Genomic DNA, 21,108 nt, shown 5'->3' with positions numbered 1-21,108 from the left:
TGGGAAAAATAAAACATGGTTACCGATCATCCGTCTCAATGGTTTTGAAAGGGCAAAGAGAGATGTAAAAGCAAGAAGCGTCAGATTCTGGCAGCTTTTCTGTGAGAAAGTTTGGATTTTAATGAATGACTGACACAAAGAGGAAACATTTAATCTTTAGGTTAAAATCAGTTTTATGTTTTTGATAACTTAGTTCGTCTCTTTGAAAATTTCCAGAATCTTATACTGCAAGTGCAGAGATGCTGAGATCAACATTTACTTTGCAAACATCTCACATAAGTTCTTTAAAAAAGCTAGACTGCCATGTGAGCACTTACCCCAGCCAATCAAAATGTACCACCAAAAGTACTTCCTCTCTGAGAAGAAGGAGACTGCCAACAGAGCATGAAGGTAGAGGCCCTCCACCAGCAGCCAGAAGTAACTCGCCATGACTCCATACTGGAACAAGACCAGTACCGCCTTGCAGCCCACCTGCAACACAAGCATCAGCCTGTGGCTCACTGCTGTCACAATGTAAATGTATTTCAAGACGGAAATAATGAACTTTAATTCCCATAAGAAATTGTTTTTGCAATTTTTCTTCTCCTTTTTACAAAGGATTTGTCATTATGGCGATGACATTATGCCGATGACACTGTTGTTTCCACTTGCTATCGTCTTTTCTTAAAGAGTTAGAGCCACGTGGAATTTAATGTGGTTCAAACAGAATGTGATGCGTGTTGTCTGACTGAATTTTAGACATTCTTCTCATTTGGTTGTTGATTTTGATGTCAGCACTTGTGAAGGTTGACTCCCTCAAATATCAACTCCTCAGTGCGGTTAATTATTTAGCCTTTCGGATGAGGAAGAAAATAACAACACGCCTCAATGGTTGAATTAGCTTCAATTCGGTAACAGGGGTGTGCATAAGCCTACATAACACTGTTATAAACATGATATAACACCTAACATTACCATGAAGAAGTCTTTATGAATGTTTATGACTATTGTCATAAAGAGACATTCGGTAAATAATGACAATTTCAGCGCAAAGTTGGTGATTTTAATGGACTTTTAATGGAATCTTTGGTACCTTTTGTCATCATTTACCACTTCATGACAGCAGTCATAAACATTCATGAAGACTGCTTCACGTTTATAACAAGTGTTATGTCATGTTTATGACAGTGTCGTGTCAGTCTTATGCACACCCCTTCAAATAAAGTGTTACCGAATTTTCATTTGCATGAATTTATTCCCACATGTGGACTTTAACCGTCCTATCAAAATTAAAACAATAAAAGACCCATAGATTCATTATTCTGTCCAGTCTCAAAATCAATATCCTTATTTTTTAATTGTTCTGGCTGTATATCATTCCTAAATAATGTAGAAACACAATTATAATTAAGAGCAAAGATGAAGTAGTTACAATTGGGAGTTTATGAAAGTTTATTTTTGAAACTCTTCATTATGACAAAGAAAAGTGCTGCCTAAGATGCCTTTACATCATACAACCAGACGCGATGAATTGGAAATCATGTTTTGAAATGTAAATTTGTCTGTCAATTTCAAGCCTCGCGGTGGCTCCCAGCGGAATAAAGCTCGGGCTCTTTAAGGCATTTGCAAGGAATGATTCACCAGATTATAGCAGAACATTCTGCTCCAGCTAATCTGTCTGCTCTGATGCATTTTATCTTCATTTAAATGAGGCATCGGCCGTGCATTAAGAAACGGATAGAAATCCGTTTGAGCCACACATGGACAAACTGCAGGCGAAACGAAAAGAGTGTCCCGTTATCAGAGACCACTGCCGTCCATGACGCACAGCGTGAAATATTCACAGCTGTCTGAACGCTGGTGGTCACTGTGGCGCAGGGGAGGAAAAACGGCGTGAGAACAACTCTGTGATGATGTGGTTAAATGTCAATTCTGTTATCTCCAAAGAAAAGGCTGTTTTAGATTTATTTTTAGAAACATTTTCCCTTCATTCATAAAGCAAAAATAAGGCAATTTAATACGAGTCAGGTTTTGTATAAGTTACATAATATTTGTGCAAACAAATTATTTGTGCCTCATTTTTAAAGTTTTTTTTCTTCCATCATTTATGACCCATAGCTGTACTTGTAAAACATTTTAAAAAATCCTGCTGTTTCTCATATTCGGATTGCGAACCTGGATCTCGACGGCTGTGCTGGTATCATTGGAGCTTTTTGCTTTGTGAATCAGAGACTGACTCAGCACAGAACAAAACAGAAGGCGTCAAGCATAAAAAAACATCCTTTGACCTACTTGAGCTCTTCATTCCAACTAACTTAAACCAAAGTATAAAAAGTCACTTTTTAAAGTGTTTTCAGAAACATCTTCGAAATTTAGCAGCTGTGTTTGGTGTTGAGTAATCCTGGAATCCCTTAGACGAAATATCTCCACTCAGCCATTAACAATCAGCCCTCAGAGCAGCAGGTTATTTACAGTCTAATGACCTAATTTTAGGTAGAGATAATGGAGATGAATCAGACAAAGCAAGATTTGGAAAAAAAAACAAGCAAAAAAAAACAACTGAGTCCCACTGAAACAGCTGTGCTGCACTAAAACGACACAAAACGTTTATCTGACTCCACCTTAGCGCCTGCGGTAACACTGGTGTCGAGACAAACTGCTTCTAAGAAGACATCGCACCTGTAAATGCAGTTTATTGCCAATGGTGTCTGCGGTCCAGGTTCAGCGTTAAACAAACAGGAACTCTAACAGCATCCTGCTTTATAGAAGAATTAGAAAACTTGGGCTCAGGAGCGTAACAGACTCTGCAAACACTGCTACACCCTAAACGTTGGGTAAACTCTGAGCTAACACTTTTAGGGCAGTAAAGTCTGAAAGAGAAGATGCATCAACTAACACAGGAAATTAACGATTTGGGAGAAAAATGTACTAACCGTGTAGTTTCCCTGACATATTGTGTATTTTTTAGGACATTTCTCTTCAGCAGGGCTGGCACAAGCCTTTTTGGGGCCCTAAGCAGATTTTGATTCGGGGCCCCTCATACAAACATGTCAAAACCAGATACTATGTCATTCCTAGCCTAAACTATACCTGTAGCATATCTGCTATTATTAGTGTCATTTGTGATTAGCTTACACTGCAAAAACAAAATCTTACCAAGTATTTTTGGTGTAGTTTCTAGTTTAAATTAATATCTTATTACACTTGAAATAAGACAAAACTAGCTATTTATTTTAGAAAGAAATAGGAGCTTGTTTTAAGTCAATAATTCCTTAATATTGGTTAAAAATTACTAGTTACATTGGCAGATTTTTTCCTTTCATAAAAAATGTTGTTTTATAATCTACCCGTGGAACTAGAACTGTTTTATTAATTAATATCAAGGAATTATTGACTTAAACTCCTATTTCTTGCTGAAAAGTTACTTGTAGGTTAGTTTTGTCTTATTTTAAGTGAACATAGATCATTAACACTAGAAACTGCAAAAAAATACAAAATCTTACTAAGTACTTTTGGTGTGGTGTACATCTTACCAGTATTATTATGACTACTGATGTTAACCTTGTTACAGGAATAGCAAACAAGAAAAGGTGTCCTAATTAATTCACATTTTGAAAGGCAGAGTGGTATCTATAAGTGTGCCATTTTAATTTAACTATTTAAAAGTAACATCTACAGACACTGAATTCACGGTAAACAAGTTAGCAAGTTTAATAGTTTTTGGTTTTAAAACGTGGGATAGAACGTGTAGACTGTGTAAAAAAATGTGCAATCTATCACTACAAAATAAAATCAAATGAGGCTCTTGGGGGCCCTAAGCAGCCGCTTAACTCACATATGCCTGGGGTCGGCTCTGTAAACATCGTTGGTCATCTCGATGTGTTCAGGCTGATCTGTGTTTGGCGGATCAGACAGCTGATTGGACGGATTTACTCACCGGTGCCTGGCAGTTTTCCGTCTCGCCCACTTCGTACAGAACCACGTCCTTTATAAAAACTGTGACGGCTTTTAGGATGAGAGATACAAACAGATGCATGTGGATGTAGTTTCTTGTGCAGTGAAGCTTCCTGCAGGAAAAAAAAAAAGAAAAAAGATCACATCCAAAAGGAGAGTCTATATTTAGACGAGCTGCATCAGTTTACCCAAGCAAAGCAGAAGTAGATTAGTGTTTGTTACTATTGACTGTCGTAAATCAAAGTTCTGTTGCCGGTTCCGAATGCCAACACATAAACCCTGAAGAAGTCAAGAACTAAATACAGTATCTGTTAAACACATAAAAGATTTAGATTTCCTGGAAAAATGCAAATTTATCAGCCAGAAACAGATGTGCAAACATCCAAGCTGACAACCGGCAGAGTCGAACAATTTCAAGGATTTGACGACATGCCACTAATGCGAATTCTTCACTCGGAGTGTTTTCAAACAGCGGTTAGGCAGATGACTTTGGTTTAATTGTGTGAAACCGCCAGGCGGATCATCTGAGCAGATCAGATGAGATGCGGCGCAGCATCAGCCAGCTGCCCGATCGCTGCATGTAAAGCTGAACGTAAACAGCAAAGCCTCATGACATCCTGTGTTTCTGCTGCGCGGCGCGGGCCAATGGCATTCCGTGACCCGCTGGAGTAAACACAGGCCTTGTTGTTTAGCCCATCATGTGCAAACAGCACAAATGCGATGTGAGAAGAATAGGCTGCTTGCTAAAAAAGCCAAACACTCTCTGGCTAAACTTATCAGTGTCGCGTTATTGTTTAAGAGGAAGTCGAGACAGACAGTCAAAACTGGAGGATGATGTAAACATCGTCCGCCCCACTAAGTGGTTTCACTATATGATGTAGCTTGAGTTTAGTTACTTACGGCTAATAGCGTTGCGGTGTTCATGCAAGAAATGTCAAAGTTTCAGAAATTCTCTTAAGCTTCTGGAAAATAACGGGAAGGAGCATTAATATATGGTTTTACTGGTCGATCGCAGTGGTTTTTAAACAACTTGGGCACATTTGACAAATGAATTAACTGGGATCTTTAAAAAGATCTTTTTAAAGCATAATGGGCGTTACTTTATCAGAAATTCAAAACAAAAAAGTGCAAATAATTTCTTACTGCAGTTTTGACAGACTTAAACGCAAGACAAACATATTAGATTAGAATTTTGAGATAGGTTAGATAGGAACCTTTTAGGTCATTTAAAATAAATAAATAATAATAACAATAATAACCTGGATATGTAAGAAGAAACAGAGTAAAAAAAAACATACACAACCCAATTATGAAACTGAAAAGCAAAAAGATTCATAGGGTTTGTCGTAATTCAGGGTCTGCATCCTCTAAAGGTTGCCTGTGATGACGTCACAGTGATATTTTTGATATATGCACATACACATATGATTATCTAAAAAAAAAGAGGATAAAAACATAATTCATTTTTTTAGTTTATTAATTTAATTAATAAAAAGGATTAATTGCATAATAAATAAAAAAAAAACTCAAGATTTCAACCACTGGTTTTACTAGCTTATGTTTAGCTACTTCGCAGTTGCTAGGAGACAGGACACAACAGAAGTAAGGGCAGTAATAAACTTGAAGCCGTTCACTTCCGGTTTACGCCAGGTTCTTTGAAGGAAGCAGTCCCTGACCCCAGACAGACCCCAGACTGAGTTAAAATGAAACCTATGAGCTAAAATAGTCACCTTTTCCACATAATATAAATAAATAAAGGACTAAATAAAGTCAAGAACTAGACAGCCATAAACGAGGCAGCCATGGATCTCCAGTGTTCGTAGGGATGCTAGTTTGCTGGAAAACTGTGCTCTAAATGATAAAATAAATAGATGTTTTGCTTGAGAACAATCCTTACCGAAAGAAGCAGAGTATGGAGATGGCAACCATCAGAGAAATAAGGGAAACGCTGTGACCAATTGTGTAGCCGACTTTGATGGTGATGTAAAAATCTCCCTGCAACAACATTATCAGTCATATACCAGACTCAAAAAAAAAAAGTCATTTTGAGATAAGAAAAAACAAAACAAAACAGAAAACACATGAATTCCCATCAGCATCGAGTCGTCAAACTGACCGAATTCTCCTCCGCGGTGTTGTTGGGGTTGTAGCCGCAGCCCAGTATGTAGGAGTCCAGGCTGCTGGGGGGCCAGCCCTGCACGGTGCAGGTCTTTGACAGATTACCTGAGGGAGCAGACACAGGAGAGTTACCGCCGTTTCGCTGTGGCGCGATGATGTCTCTCGCACGCGTCGTGTAAAAGCAGAGTGATGAGTAGGGCTGTTGAAAGGGGAATCAACAGCTCTTACTTTTACTCACTCTTAATAATTATGTTTCTGTGAGATATGCTCGTCTCTGTGGGATACTCCCAAACACTGAAAGGGAAAAAAAAGGGGGGGATGGCTTTCCAACTGGCTCTGAGATACAGACACAGTTCCCATGTGGATTTGCCTCCATCAGTATCTTAATTACTCTCACGCTGCGCCCACACACACACACACACGCAGCCACACACACAGATAAACAAAGAGGTCGAGCAGAGATGTTTTTCTTTGAGGGGGCAGAGGTGAAAGAGCTGAAGACAAATAGCTAAGGAGTAGAAAGTTGCCCTTTAGTGAACGGATTAAACAGTTAAGATCAGCGGTCAATGGAGGGAAGGAGATGATGAGGAAAAAGAAAAGAAGAAGGAAAAAGGAGCTTTGGAGAGGAGAGAGGAGATAAGAGGAGGACTGAAGAGTTGTGTGGACTGGGAAAATATTAAGGACAGTAAAGGAGGACGCAGGGAAGAAGATTTAAGCAAAAAATAAAACCGGGCACATTGGATGAGGGAAGAGAGGAAATATAAAAATAAAAGAAGCTAAAATTTAGAAGAAAAAAAAAAGTTAAGCAGAAATACAAACTAATGAAGAAAATACTATTCTTTAAGTAACATAAAAAAAATAAAATGTGCATTTATGTAAATCTTTTATTGCTTTTCATTCTGTAGTTCAACTTTTACTCTCTGTCTTCATTCGTTGTGTTATTTTTCACAAACACTTTCTTGTTCTTTTTTCTTTTTTTCATGCTCTCTTTTGCTGCTGAGCCTCATAGAGATGATAAATTAATTTTCCACCTGGCACCGATCCACACTGCCAAAAGCACAGATAACTACACCAACAATCTGGGCTGATATTAACCCCAATAAAAAAAATGTACGCCACACTGATACTGCCAAATAAAGTATGACTGACATTTCTGTGACTAAAACACCTTCTTTAATGGTTTTATGTAGTACTTGGATTTTCTGTGATTTACATGTAAGATCCAGTTTTTAGTTGCTGTCAGATAACCATAGCATTAGCGTAACCTGGCTGAAGTTGTGAGTGATGATTACAATTTTCTGAGTTGTAGTTTGCCTGTAGTTTTAGCAATGGCAGAGGAGGAAACGAACGAAGCCGTTCAGACCGTTTTGGTTGGTAAGCTAAATTAACAATATGTACCTGCTTAACAGTAAAACATAATTATCATTTTAGATATGATTATACATAAATGTATGCAGAAAAATAAAAGTTCTAGTCCAAAATCTAAGCTTTCTGATTAAACAGAAAGTTTAATATTTTACACTAAAACCTGCTGTATATCAACTAGTCAAAGTTGGACTGGGATGTTCCACCGCAGTGGAACATCCCAGTCCAGGCATATATATATATATATATATATATATATATATATATATATATATATGTCTGTCAAACCTATACTGTATTTGTGAATTTTAAAATATTGATTTATTTTTATTTTTAAAGTAAAAAAATAAAAATAAAAAATCGGACCTAAGTAGGTCCAATTTACATGTGGTTTGACTTCCCTTTTTTTGTAAAACCTATTAATTTGAAATATGACAGTTCTTCCTGGTAGCTCTCTATTTAGGCCATTAATCATTAAACAGACACATGTTCTGTTTAATGACACACACCTCCCTTTGTGTTCAAGCATCCATAATCCCGCAGTAAAACAAATCACTGTTTGTTCCTCAATGTGTTGTAGCAACATTTCCTCATCTCATTTTGTGACAATGAGAAAAGTGTCACGCGCCGGCGACAAATTAATCCGATTGCTTCAGGTTTGACATTCCTGACATTTCTCAACCGTATCACTTCTTTATTAAATTAAAGCGCAGCTGGTGAAATGTCAAACAGTTCCAGAGTGTAAGAATGTTTTTGGCATTAAAAATTTGGTCAAATACCTAAGCGGCATAATGCAGAGAAGAACGAGGCTTAGCTTCTTCAAACAAAACGACAAGACACAAAGACGGAGATAAGCCCCCGCTGTTTCAGCCAATGCCACCGCTGGATTTGGCCTGTTTGAGGGATTGCCAGAAGAATGCTTTCATCGTTCCCCAAAAAAGCAAGACGGCGAGCATTTTCAAAGCCACGCGTGACAGTCGAGCCAAAATTAGTTCCTCGTAAAACAACAGTTGCATTTTTAGCCTCTTTAAATCAAAAATTCTTTGTCAGTATAATCTATTCAACTCCATTATCGTATCTAATTAGCTCTGAAGATGGATGTTAGAGGAATTACATAAGTGTCAGCAGTTTTATGGCACGCAGGTGAAAGCGTTGACGTCCGGGTGCTCTGTCACTGCGAGCCCGGAGAGAAGGTGAGACACCCGAGATGAATGGCTGCGTGTTTGCGCTCATCCTACTAGGTAAAGAGTTCATGAGAATGGCAAGCTGTCGTAGTTCAATTTATGAGAGTTGGCCCCTCGACGTCCGTGGCGCCACGTTTCGTAATGCTTGTTTTTACTGCGTGAGCCTTATAAAAAGAACGGCTCGGGATGTGTCAATAGCTCCGGCCTTTCACAACTGTTCCCGACGGTAGAGAGCTGAGCAGCCCTTTTTTCCACATTTTCTAGAACACACACGCAAACAAAAGAAAACACGCAAGCAGGTAACCATCATGTTTCTGCAAACTCTCAAGGTGAATCAGAACAAATGGACAAGATGTTCCAACGGTTCAGGATGTATAAAATCCCTGACATTCCCTACTTATATGGCTTGCACTAATAAGTTGATTTACAGATCATGTGCAACAACTAGCTTCTCCTTCTGTTGTGACCTCTGATCTTCATCTTCTCCTGAACCATCTGGGCCTAATTGATCCTATGGATCTTTGCCATGTCAAGTGAACATAAATTTTCTCTCCAAAACCGACGCCTCTTAATCTTTCCTTCTATCTTTTCCCTTGAGTGCCGTCTTGGCCTAGGTCACACCAGCTCCCATCTGTGTCAAAGCAAAGCTTCCCACAGTAGCCTTCTTCTCTCGGCTGAACTCTTTGTACGCTCGTCGTAAATCTTAGGTCCGGCCCCATTTTCATTCCCCAAAAGGTGACGTACGAGCAGGAGATGGATTGTTCTTCCTGGCTCTAGATTAGACATCTCAATCTGAATTTCAATCACTTCCAGCGGACATTTCCAACCGGGACGAGACACAGACAATACTAGGAAATAGACACAAGACTACACGTTTGTGCACAGCTTTCCACATTTGGACATATTCCTCATCTATTTTACAGGAATTTTGGATTAACCAACACAAAGTAGTGCAGCTGGAAGTGTGACAGACCACTTTACTCATAAATACTCCTAAATGAAATCCAGTGCAAACATTTTTATTACCCCTTTGACTGCCTTTGTAATAGCAAAAAGCTTTGGAGCCATAATTGCACGAAAAGCTGGATCTACTAAGCATTGAGTAAGTATTACAAGTGGACATTGTCCTTTACAAGAAAAATAGAAAACCATGTATTTTTTTTATTACTGGAACTAAAAATTATCATCAAGTTAACTACAAGGTCTGTAATTAATTGATTAAAACCAATTCCATTTTAATTGAAAACATATTGGCAAAATAAGCAACACTTTCCATTTTAAAAGCCTTTTTGCTGCTAAATTATTGAGTAAATAGACATTTGAGTTCAACAACAAAGATGTTTATTGTTTTTAATCTGTCATTTAGGTTATGCAACCATCAGCTTGGTGCAAAGTGGTGAACCCCTGATCATTCATGGAACTTCCTTGAAATTGTTTGGTTTTTTTTACTACGGAGAGAGTTGGGGACGTCTGCGCTGCTGCTACGTGTTTAGCACTGAGAAGCTACTTTAGGCTTGAATAGCTTCGCTGATATGCTAGCTATCGTTTTTTGCAACAACTTGCACACAACAATGGTCTTTTCCAGCGTCCCATCAGAACGTTTTTTGAATCAAATATTAACCCCCAGTTGGCCAAAAGAAGCGGCTTTTATTTCCACCGTTGTTGTTTACGGAAACAGCTTGTGCATCAGATTTACTGGCATACCAGAAACTCAACACAAAGGTTCCGCCTCTGGGCTTTTTTTATGTGTGTATACCAAAAGTTCAGGTTTTTCCCCCAATTTAACTCTATTTTTCCTCATCTGCTCCATTTGTGCCAGTTTGATTCACTGGAATTAATGCTGTTAACACAATTTTAAAGATTTGTGGGAAAATAAAATGCTTAAAAACTGGAAAAACAAAAGAAAATACAATATTTTGTTCCTAAGATACACTTTTAACACAGCACACTATTAGCACACTATTAACAACATTATTAACACATTAACAACATTTCAGTCTCCTTCCACCACCTGCTCTTAGACCGTCATCATTCAGATAAACACCAGAGTCCACTTTCAGCATAAATGATAGATTTGCTTGTTTTTCTCCCAAATTTAGAAACAGGAGAAGCAACTCCAGGCAGCAAAAATGTGATGTCCAGAGGCAAAAATGCAAGTAATTGCAAATATAAAGAAAATGCAAGTAATTGTGTTAAAAATTTGTCTATTTAATTAATTAATCTAAAATAACGCACTAAAGTTTTTTCCCTAATTATTTTCCTTCAAATTCACATTTATGAGCTACTTTGTATTGGTAAATGACCTTTACTTGTACAGAAGTGTTTTACCCAAAAACACAACGTCTGAAATGGACACCGCTGGTCTCTCACATATAATGCCACAAAAGTACTTTTACGTCTTTATTTATGATGTCAAAAAATATGGAAAAAGTTCAAGGAGTATTGCTACAATGTAAGAAACTTTATGTATAAAGAGTTTAACATGCATCTATTCTCGTAAGTAAACCTGTAATGTGCATGCACACCGTTCTGTCTTAAAAAATTGCAGAGAATGATAAATAGGAAAGAGAAGAGCAGCAAGAAGGGAAAGGAGGTTGTGGATCGGAGCATTAGGGGCCTCAGAGCAGTGTGGGGAATTCAGCCTGGTAAATTAGTTACAAAAACAGAGATCGACCCTATAGATCCACTTATAGTTCAGCAGGAAGCCGCTGTAGCTGTTGTGGCTGATGGCTGCACAGGTATTCACTGCCTGCCTTAAGTAAAGTTGAACCTTGACCCCGGCTCTCACAGCTCCAGCTGAGGTCAGCGTTACATAAGTCAGGATGTCTCTCTGTTGAACGAGTGGGTGGTCTTCAGGGACACAGCCTGACTGTCACAATGAGACTTTTGTGTCCCAACTCTTCACTGCAAGGAAGTGAATGTATGATGATGTATATGAGTAAATCTCATCTTGTTAATGATGAGCGATGGCTATGAGACCATGTCATGTCAAGTCTTTTACTTTGTCTCAAATCACTGCACCTTTTATGTGTGTTACTCTTTTGCCTACCCACGGTTAATTTACAACGAAATGCCAAATATCCCAGCATGCAAAGGAAAACAAGAAGTCAATGCATCATGTTTTGCCACTGCCTTCATATTGTAAACATTAATAAATTCATGCAAGTGTTAAGTCAACTTGGTACTTATTTCTTGAATTCTCTTTTATTGTTCTTATTTTTTGTAATTGCTTTTTTTTAATCTTTCTACTATGTATTTATATTTAAAGACACAAAATTGGTGCACCAACATAAAATTGAGGCCTTGCAGCTTGCAGAAGACAAATAAACAACTCCTTCAAATATTACAGCATAATTACACTAAAATAACCCAGTGTGACAATTAGTGACAAGAAGAGCGAAGTAGGGGATCATTTTCGGAAGTACGGCCAAAACAGTCTTGCAAACCAGCCAGTAAATTCCTCGTCCAGGGGATAGTTCGCACATAATTAGCATTGCATCCCCGCGAGGCTTTCACACATCAAAGAAAGGCAAATAAACAGCATGTTTTCTTTGATGGTGCTGCGAGAAGAACCTGTTTGTTTCATGTCACTGGGATGTTGAGATGACGGTGTGTGACCGTGGAGCAGCATTACACCATATGTCTGAACCAGCGGGACGCTCTGAGCACCCCGTACTTCCGCTTTGTTTTCTCTCATATTAAGCACAACGATACTGGCAACAGCTTAAGAGGTGCGAATATGTGTAACTAAAAATGAAGAGGGAATGACATGAGCAACATCCAAGTTTCGTCTGTTATCTCCCATCTGGAAAAGAAATGCAGGCTTAAGCACTAAAACGCTGATTTTGTTTTATTGAACAGCAGGCAAGAACCAATAGTTTTGTGACAACAGCCCAGGATCTGACAGGTGACTGACTGAGTTGAGAGGTATTTATGCTGGGGAGGGTGATTACAGGTGAGTCTAATAATTGTGAAAAGCTGAGGAATATTCTATGACAGATGCAGAACTAAGAAAACACGACATAGTACACTGGAAAATAAGTAAAGTACACTTGATAAAGATACTTCCTGTTGCAGCAGATCATGATTGTTGCCATTGACGAGTGTAAAAGAGGAGAACATAGAGGGTGGAGAAGCTGGGTTATCAGTCAGCTGAATCTGTAAGCTTGTTGTCTTTAAACCAGAGTTGTGTGTCCAAATAGGTGCATTTATGAGTTGTACATTAAGCTTGTTTTTTGAACATTTTTTTAACTTATTGACTGTGACTTTTACATGACAAATTTGAGCTGCGTCGATCTCGGCACGATGAAATGATTTGCAGCAAATTTCAGCTTCTTAATGCAGAAATAAATAGTGACATCTCCACATGACAACACAAACTTAAGGCCAGGACTGTGTATGCGTGTACATAATCGTAGATGCAGATCAGACAAGCTGCGTTTCCACTGACCATAAAAAAAGCCCAAAATGGAATTATGAAAATACATTTGCTCAACGGAAACACTGCAGTTTTGAGAAAACTTGTGTTTTTTGCTAAAACATTTCTGAGCTGGGATGAGGTGGATTTTGGACTGTATCAAAATGTGATCAACAACCGGATGTTATTGCTGGCGATGATGGCGCCGCATGGTTTTTAATGACGTATTACATGAACAAGCTTATTCATGTGTGATTTTAGTACAGTTACTTATTTAATGGAAACACCGCAATTGTGAAATTGAGTTTTTTCGACATTGTTTAATATTTTTTGGGCACATTTGTAATGGAAACACAGCTAATGTTACCCATAAATACATAAGTGTTTGTGTTGACTAGTTGTTGATATTCTATGCCTCTCCAATTTCTTTAACCTTAACTCTGTACACTGAAAGCCATTTAAATTGATAACTTGTGCTAAGGTTTTCTTTCTGCGCCCTTCTTGTTGTCTTAATGTGTATGAACCTGCTGCAGGCAGGGAATGTGAGTTTGTTTGCAGGTAAAACAGAAACGAACAAAGGAACGCAGCCTCACCCTGGTGCACTGTGTCACATTTAACATTTTTTCTTTGACTGTCACACAGGTAAAACAGGACAGAAATAAGAGTTCGAATTGTGTTTTTACATGATGATTCTATCTACTGACAGGTTTAAACAAAAACCAGGGTCTTTCTAAAGGACAAATGCCATTCTTGTCCTTCTAAAAAATCCTTTTCCACTCCATAATTTTAGACTTATTTTGCTTTCTGACATGAGGAGCAAAGAAACATGTACGTAACATGTACGTATGTGAACAGCTAGATTGGGAATTTATTTATATTAAAGTACGGTTTGTGTGAGAAAAGAGAGCAGGAGAGATTTAAAATGACGTCAACAAACGGGCAATGCCAAGGCCACCTATGCTATCATAACAAGTATGCTAACTATCAGATTAAATATCTAAAAATGTTCATCTTTATTTGAACATGAACTGGTTCATTTTAGACTTTAATTCAGAATGAATTGGTGCTGAACTATGAACTTGAATTAATTATGTCATGACTGAATTAGGTCTAGAGAAGCGTGAATTTACCCAGAGCAGATTTGAGCGCAGACAGAGGAAGCGCTCCGTTTGTTTGTTTTGTTCAAGACGAACATCTGTAGATTACCGCAGATTATAACGCCTTTTATGATACATTTTGCATCAGCGCAACAACGATGCACTGATAACGTTTGGACTGATAAAGTTCAATATCTGAAATGGGTCAAACCGCAAAGGGAAACTGTCACGCTCTGAAATATTTAAAGACCCTGACTCACAATAATAAATCAAGGCGAATTTCACCGCCATGAGAAACAGCAAAACTGAGTCATCGGGCAACCAAGTCATTCACGCAGACGAATAATCAGAATATAAATGATTCATAGTGAGAAATAAACCTGAGCCACCACACAAGGCATCTTCAAATGTGCAACGTGAACTACCACTGTGAGGCGTCCATCAGCAGTGATGCAGCACAGATAGAGTGAAACAATATTAGTTTGGACTAATGTAATCTACCTCAACAGTTGTTATCCTGCTAACCTGGATGACAATATTAAAAATGTCAAAGAGTGCATTTAATATCTTATTCTCTCAGTTTTATCATTTTGACCCTTTGAAAAAGACACCGGATGATGTTTTATGGCCCCCAAAACTTGTATTTAACTTGTAATATAATCCGTGCACAGGTATGTTATCACACCTAGAATTAAAATGTGAAAAATCACAGCTTGATAGGATTTTCTAGCCTAGTTTCATAAGCAAAGCACAAATTTCATACACGTGTACAAAACAGTACAAGATTATCTCATTTTCTGTCATTTAAAAACAGAAGTGCAGCTATTATTTACACTTCAGTGCCACACCCTGGAAAACACTTCCTTTCCTCTATGCTTCACTTTTCATATTTTGCTTTGCAAATCCAAATAGAAGGTAAATGGACTTCCTGTGTTTCTTAAAGGCATTGTCCCTCTAATCCAAAAACCTTCTTCATTTCTGACAGAAACACGCCTGTAACAAAAACTACACTAATATGGATATAAAAGTCACTAAATACTGTAATTTAATTCATGTTTTATTTGACGTTATAAGTCATTTCGGTGTAAATCTGCTCAGAAATGTGGAAAACAGTTTTTACAGAAGCCATGAGGATATTAGCAGACGCTTCACACCAAACACAATTTAATTCATGAGATGGAGTCTTACGAGGAAGAGCGTTACTGGTGAAGTAGAAGAGATACTTGGGGCAGGGGATGGTGACCACCTCTCCGACGTCGGCAGAGGGCCAGCAGGCGATCTTGTCCCAAGTGATGTTGCAGCCTGCCAGGAAAAACAGAAGAATATGAGCTGAAATGACCAAAAGCGATGCATAATCAACAGAGGAAACACTGTACAACCAAAGGGCTCAAGGTCAGGGCGAGATCCGGCGTTAATGACGAACGGCGGCCCGATTAAGTTGAAGATGGAGTTACCGCAGCAGCTGAAACATGTAACGTTTGCTGCCGTGGCTCGGGTCCGTGACGGTGGACAAGCCGAGGTAACAGAGTGTCACCATGACTATTAAAGCAGCTTCCCTTCCTTCGCTGCTGTTTGAATTCAGAAGATGGAGCCGTAACTTTAGGGATCAGGTCACCACGGCGCCACACCTGCTCCCACAACCTATCGAAACACTATCCCGAGGATACATGCGAGATGGAGTTTATTCACCGTAAAATGACGAGTAAGTTAAAATGCTGATGGGAGTTCAATGACTATTGTGTTGTGTGAAAATGAGCCGTTTCTCAGCGTCTCTCGCCAGTATTTCAGTCACACTCAGTCACAATCATAAGCGAACCAAGTGTAATGGCGTACTGTGTGCTGCTTTCACCCCACATCACTTCGTCACATGTAATTCAAAACCTATTGAGAATAAAAACAACAGACCACCAAATTGAGGTTCATTGTTGCATATTCGTTGCTTGATTTGTTCTTTTGTAAAAAAGTGAAAGTCCTGGCTCGGGTGGATTTGTTTTGCTTTTCCGTCCCAAAGGAGCGCTCAATTTGCTTCCAGTGAGAGGTGATTCCAGAAATTTTTAATTAAACTTCAAGGGACTTTGACTCTTCCACATTTTGTCACAAATACAAAGTTTGATGTATTTGACAGGAATTTTCTGACAGGATAACATCACAGTTTACAAAGCAGAAAAACAACTAAAAGCAACAAAATAAAATGTAATTCTACATATAGAGAGTGAATACTGTTGTTTTTTATTCCATATATGAAATATTTACATAGAGATTAAAGTACTGAAATACACACAGGTAAAAAAACAAAGGCTTCAGAGGACAATTCGCTGTACTGGACTTTATTTAGGGGTACCAAGGTAAATGGCCTGAATGCAATCCCACTAAATAATTCTAATAATGTTTTATGTCTTAAATCTTACAGACTGTTTTTGGTCTATATCTTAGTACACTTGAAATAAGACAAAACTAACTTACAAGTAACTTTTCAACAAGAAACAGGAACTTGGTTTAAGTCAACAATTCCTTAATATTGAGAAAAAAGTACTAGTTCCACGAACAGATTATTTCACTTATTTTACCCATGTTAAAAGTCAAATAATCTTCGTAGGGAGGGAGTACTTTTTCATCAATATTAAGGAATTAGTGACTTAAAACACTCTCCTATTTCTTGATTAAAAGTTACTTGTAAGTCAGTTTTGTCTTATTTCAACCGTGCTAAGATATTTGCACCAGAAACAAAAAAAAATACTTGCTAAGATTTTGTGTTTTTCCAGTGAAAGATTTGGAAAGCTTTGGTGTGCTGCTTTGTGTTGGCCTGTCGCATAAAATACATTGAAGTTCATAGTTTCTAATGACAAGCTAACGAGATATGAATACTTGTGAGAGTCAAAAATAGCAACGATTAAACACGATAATAAGCTGGAAAGAGGTGGACTTGTGTTCAGCCATGAGAACGTAAAGCCAAGAGGCGTCTGAACAGCTTCTTTTGTCTTTAGCGATCGTTGTCGTGTCGATCACAACCCAGCTCTGTGATGCGCAAAGGATTATGGGACAAAATAATGGCAGCCACCAAAATAAAGTGAAACCAAGCACACGAAATGACGCCCACATACCTGTGATGTTGTTCTCAACCTGAGCTTGGCACATGGCTCTCTCCTTGTCTATTTCCAGAATCAGATCACACATCGGACTCTGCGCTGAACGCACCTGCAAGACACAATATTTCACTTTTGTCTTCTTTGCCTTTTCTGGGAATTGCTGTACAATAGGAGAGCCTTGCCGTCCGCATACCTTGAGTTTCTTTTCACGTTTGGTCGCGTAATAAAGTAATTTTACTGTTTGTGTCACCTTTGTTTGGTTTTATTTAGACAAAATTAACCATCAGCATTTTTTTATGACAAACCAACACAAACTGGTGGAACAAGTGTGTGTGGTTTTTTGTTTTTTTTGTTTTGTTTTTTACAATTTCTCACAAAACATTTGATGTGTTTTACAAATGTAGAAACTGAAATCTACAGTCCACTGTTCTTTGCTAACTAGCTAAAACTCTGACAAATCGGATAGAAAGCATCTGCAAATTTCAATTTTCTAAGCATTCTTCGGATTCTCCATTGGATTTATGTCTGTACTTTGAGTAGGCCATTTTAACGAGTGAACACGCTTCGATCCAAACAGTTCCTGTGTAGCTCCAGCTGCACGTTTAGGCGGATTTCCACCTCGGTCTCAACTCTTTTGCGTCTCTGTGACGGGTTTTCTTGTTGAAGTCTCAGATAAGTAGCTCCATCCATGTTCCTATTCAAGTTGAAGAAAACCAACCACACCAGCATAACGCAGCCACCGCCATGTTTCACCATGGGGGACGACGTGCTCCGGTTCATAAGAAGTGTTAGATTCTTGCCTCTCAAAATGTTTTACTTTATTTTTATTTTATTTTTTACCACCTTTATGACCATGGGACTAATTATGGCTTTTTTAAGAAAAACAATATTAGGAAGAAAAAAATCTTACAATAGTCCACCTGTGAAAAGCGTGGTTGATTTGTTTGTTTACACCACAGAAAATGCTGGCAAGATTTCAATGGAATCATTATCGTAGATAAGGCAAAGTTTTTTTTCTTGGCTTGACAATGAGAAACATTTGCATACACCTGCAAACAGTGCATGTTTTCCATACAAAGCCGACCCGAACTGAACCAGCTGGTGAGCTGACCTGGTTTACCTGCATTCACAGTGGGATTATTGTTCCTGAAAAGCAAAAAGTGATGTGACCTCAAACGCTCCTGACACTCTAACCGCGATTCGAAGTTGTTTCGGAATAAACTGCAACAAAACATCAAAACGTGGTTTATTTGCTGGTTTGGAGTTTCAGAAAATTATATGTCCACTTCAGGTTTTCCATGCCACTTTTCCACAATTTTGATAAAGTGGCACATTAGTGGTTTTCAGTAGTTTTAAAATAGTTTTCTCATGTTCAATGACTTTTAAAGGCATGTGATTGCACTGGGTTTTGTTTACAGGCTTCAAAGGGGGCTGAAATACAAATTCCTGCTGTTATTTTTGTGAGGCATAAACACTTTTCAAATATTTTTGATTAGGTGGCTTCTCTAGGAAATTAGTTGCACTGCCATTTATTTTTGGGGTAGTGGTGAGCGTTTACATAGTTTATCATTTACTGTGATACATTTCTTAAAAGAATTGAAATTTATCGTTGTCATGAAAAATTCCAATGAATGATTTTAAAAACAAAATCGTCTGTCTTAATTGTTAGTTTTGCTATTTTCTCCACTGTTTGTTCAGTAATTTAAAGAGCAGTATTTGTGATTGTTGTGTCAGTTACCTAAATAATTAGCAATAAACAGTTTGTATTGTCTCTTTTTAACACAATAGTACAAAAAAATCTCGTGATAAAACTTTTAAGTCCAAATTGCCCACCCCTATTTTGGGGTACCACAGTAAAGGGAGCTCCATACAACGCTTGTATGGAGCAGACTTATTTTTAACAAGTACTCCAGGTGTGAAAATACAAATTTATTGACTTCCGAAGGAAATTGGTTGTACAAATTTGATTTATGTCTATCGCAGTAAAGGAGGCTGCACACAAATGCATGCCACACTGTTCAGATTGATTGGCGCACTAGTTTTTAGGGGTTTCAGAGCAAATGGGGCTGCATCCAAACGCCACGGGTTGTTTACTTGTGGGGAAACTCGATACTTTTACAAGATACCACAACAGCGTTTTGCATGACGATTTGTTGATTCTGCTCTGCTGAGTCTTTCCTTCACCTACATTAATCACTGACGTAGTTGACCACTAAAGGGGCCCATATGAGTCCTGCTGCTTCACTTTCTCTTCTGTTATTTCCCACAGTGATGATTTGGCAATGTTGACAGAGAAGGATGAGAGTTCCCTTTAAGTTGCGCAAGTAGCGAGGAGGGAGGATGATCTCACGTTTAGAAATACCCTGATTTCATTTATTTTTCCCTTCATCCAAAGAGCTGAAACACACTTTCTGCTGCTCAAAGAGATCCGACCTCCAGCTGAATACCGGACCGATCAGCGGATGATGATGGAAGTGAAAAACCAGGGAGTAGAAGAGAGACGAAGGAAAGGTCGTTGCCATGGTTTCCCCGCTGGATGACTTCTCTAACCTTGGTCATGTAAAGAAACTCAAAATACGCAGACGTCCCTGAGTCAGTGGAGAACTGCGGCTTTGTTTGGAGACAAAAATGAACTGAGAAGTGGGAACTTGAAGAGGAAATGGAGGCAAAAAAAAAGAGAAAAAGATATTAACGTCGCGTCCAGGTGATAAAACGACGGTGAAATCGCGAAATTTCCATCCAGAAACACGGATCAGTGAGTGAAATCAGATGATGATCCGCGGAGCAGTTTTGGTGCGCGCTACATCCAGCAGCCACTTTGGAGACCATCTGCATATTACACGATTTACAACTAGAGGGTCAGTCTGACATCGCCCGATATAGCAGACCAACCGAAGAGCATGCTTGAAGACAAAAACGAACGAAAAGTTCAAGTCGTGAGAAAACTGAAGAGAGCTTAAATACACTCACCGGATCCAGCAGCGCGCAGGACAAAAACAGGCAAATGCTCCTGGAGAACCGCACCAACATAATCCTCTAAATCAACCAGAAGCCTAAATATTAAAGAAAAAAAATGAAGGATGTTAATAAATCTTTAAAATAAAAAAAAACTCTGTGATAATCCGAGGCAGGTTTTGAATGGGTCGCTGTGTTCACTCTGTGCGCTCTGCGCTTCTGGTGGAGAGATCTGCTCCGCGCCACAAGTCTTCCTCCTCCTCCTCCTCCTCCTCCTCCTCCTCCTCCTCCCCGCACCTCTTCCTCCTCCAATGAAACCAAACCAATGCAAAATCATCGCCGAACAAGGTGCGTAAAAGAAAAAGAAAAAACTTCCAATAACAGACAAAGTGTCCTCTCTGTCAAACATGTTTGGAGATTTTTGTCACACGGACACATCGGTGTCTTCACATCGTCACTTCTTATTTAAAAAAGAAAAATGTAAATGTGCAGTCTGAGAGAGAAGAGATCTGTTATTAACACTGGGGACAATCAGATATTGATTATTAAAGGCTTTATGTATTAAAAAGAAAGTTCTGGATTTAACAGGGAGTCAATGGGAGGCTGGGGGTAAAATATGAAGGAATGACATTTATCTTGTTTTATTCATCGGAACTCTCGTTGAAGAGTTTTAGATAAACCGAAGTTTTTAAAAATATATATTTTTATTTATTTATTGCCAATTTCATTTTTACTTCCTGGCAGTAAAGAATTACAAAAGTCTTAAACCTTTGTGGAGCAACAGGTAATCCGTGAGAAAACCGGAATATTCTGGTCCAAACATTCACATGTAGCATCGCTGGCAAGCTGCCTTTCAGGACAAGACAATAATCCGTTTGGATGAAAAACAGGGAGCAAAAAAACTCGTTCATCAGTTTGGGTTTTTTGTTAACGAACAATAAATAAATAAAGGA

General features: G+C 38.5%; 1 protein-coding gene across 1 annotated transcript in view; it reads right to left on the bottom strand.

Annotated features, from left to right (window-relative positions):
* LOC103478866 (vasoactive intestinal polypeptide receptor-like) overlaps window positions 1-20,705 on the bottom strand; it is a 28,220-nt gene extending 7,515 nt beyond the window's left edge. The window contains exons 1-8 of the mRNA XM_017310161.2: window positions 20,357-20,705; window positions 20,171-20,253; window positions 17,216-17,309; window positions 15,303-15,416; window positions 6,050-6,156; window positions 5,831-5,928; window positions 3,917-4,046; window positions 318-471 (exon numbers count right to left, since the gene is read on the bottom strand). Coding sequence (XP_017165650.1) covers window positions 318-471; window positions 3,917-4,046; window positions 5,831-5,928; window positions 6,050-6,156; window positions 15,303-15,416; window positions 17,216-17,309; window positions 20,171-20,230 — 757 coding nt within the window. The 5' untranslated portion in view covers window positions 20,231-20,253; window positions 20,357-20,705. The remainder of the gene's footprint in view (window positions 1-317; window positions 472-3,916; window positions 4,047-5,830; window positions 5,929-6,049; window positions 6,157-15,302; window positions 15,417-17,215; window positions 17,310-20,170; window positions 20,254-20,356) is intronic.
* Window positions 20,706-21,108: the final 403 nt, after the last annotated feature.

This window comes from Poecilia reticulata, chromosome 17 (assembly GCF_904066995.2).
Source record: "Poecilia reticulata chromosome 17, P_reticulata-male-v2, whole genome shotgun sequence".
Lineage (NCBI taxonomy): Eukaryota > Metazoa > Chordata > Actinopteri > Cyprinodontiformes > Poeciliidae > Poecilia > Poecilia reticulata.
The sequence above is the reverse complement of the archived record's forward strand: the minus strand, read 5'-3'. Positions and strand labels throughout refer to the sequence as shown.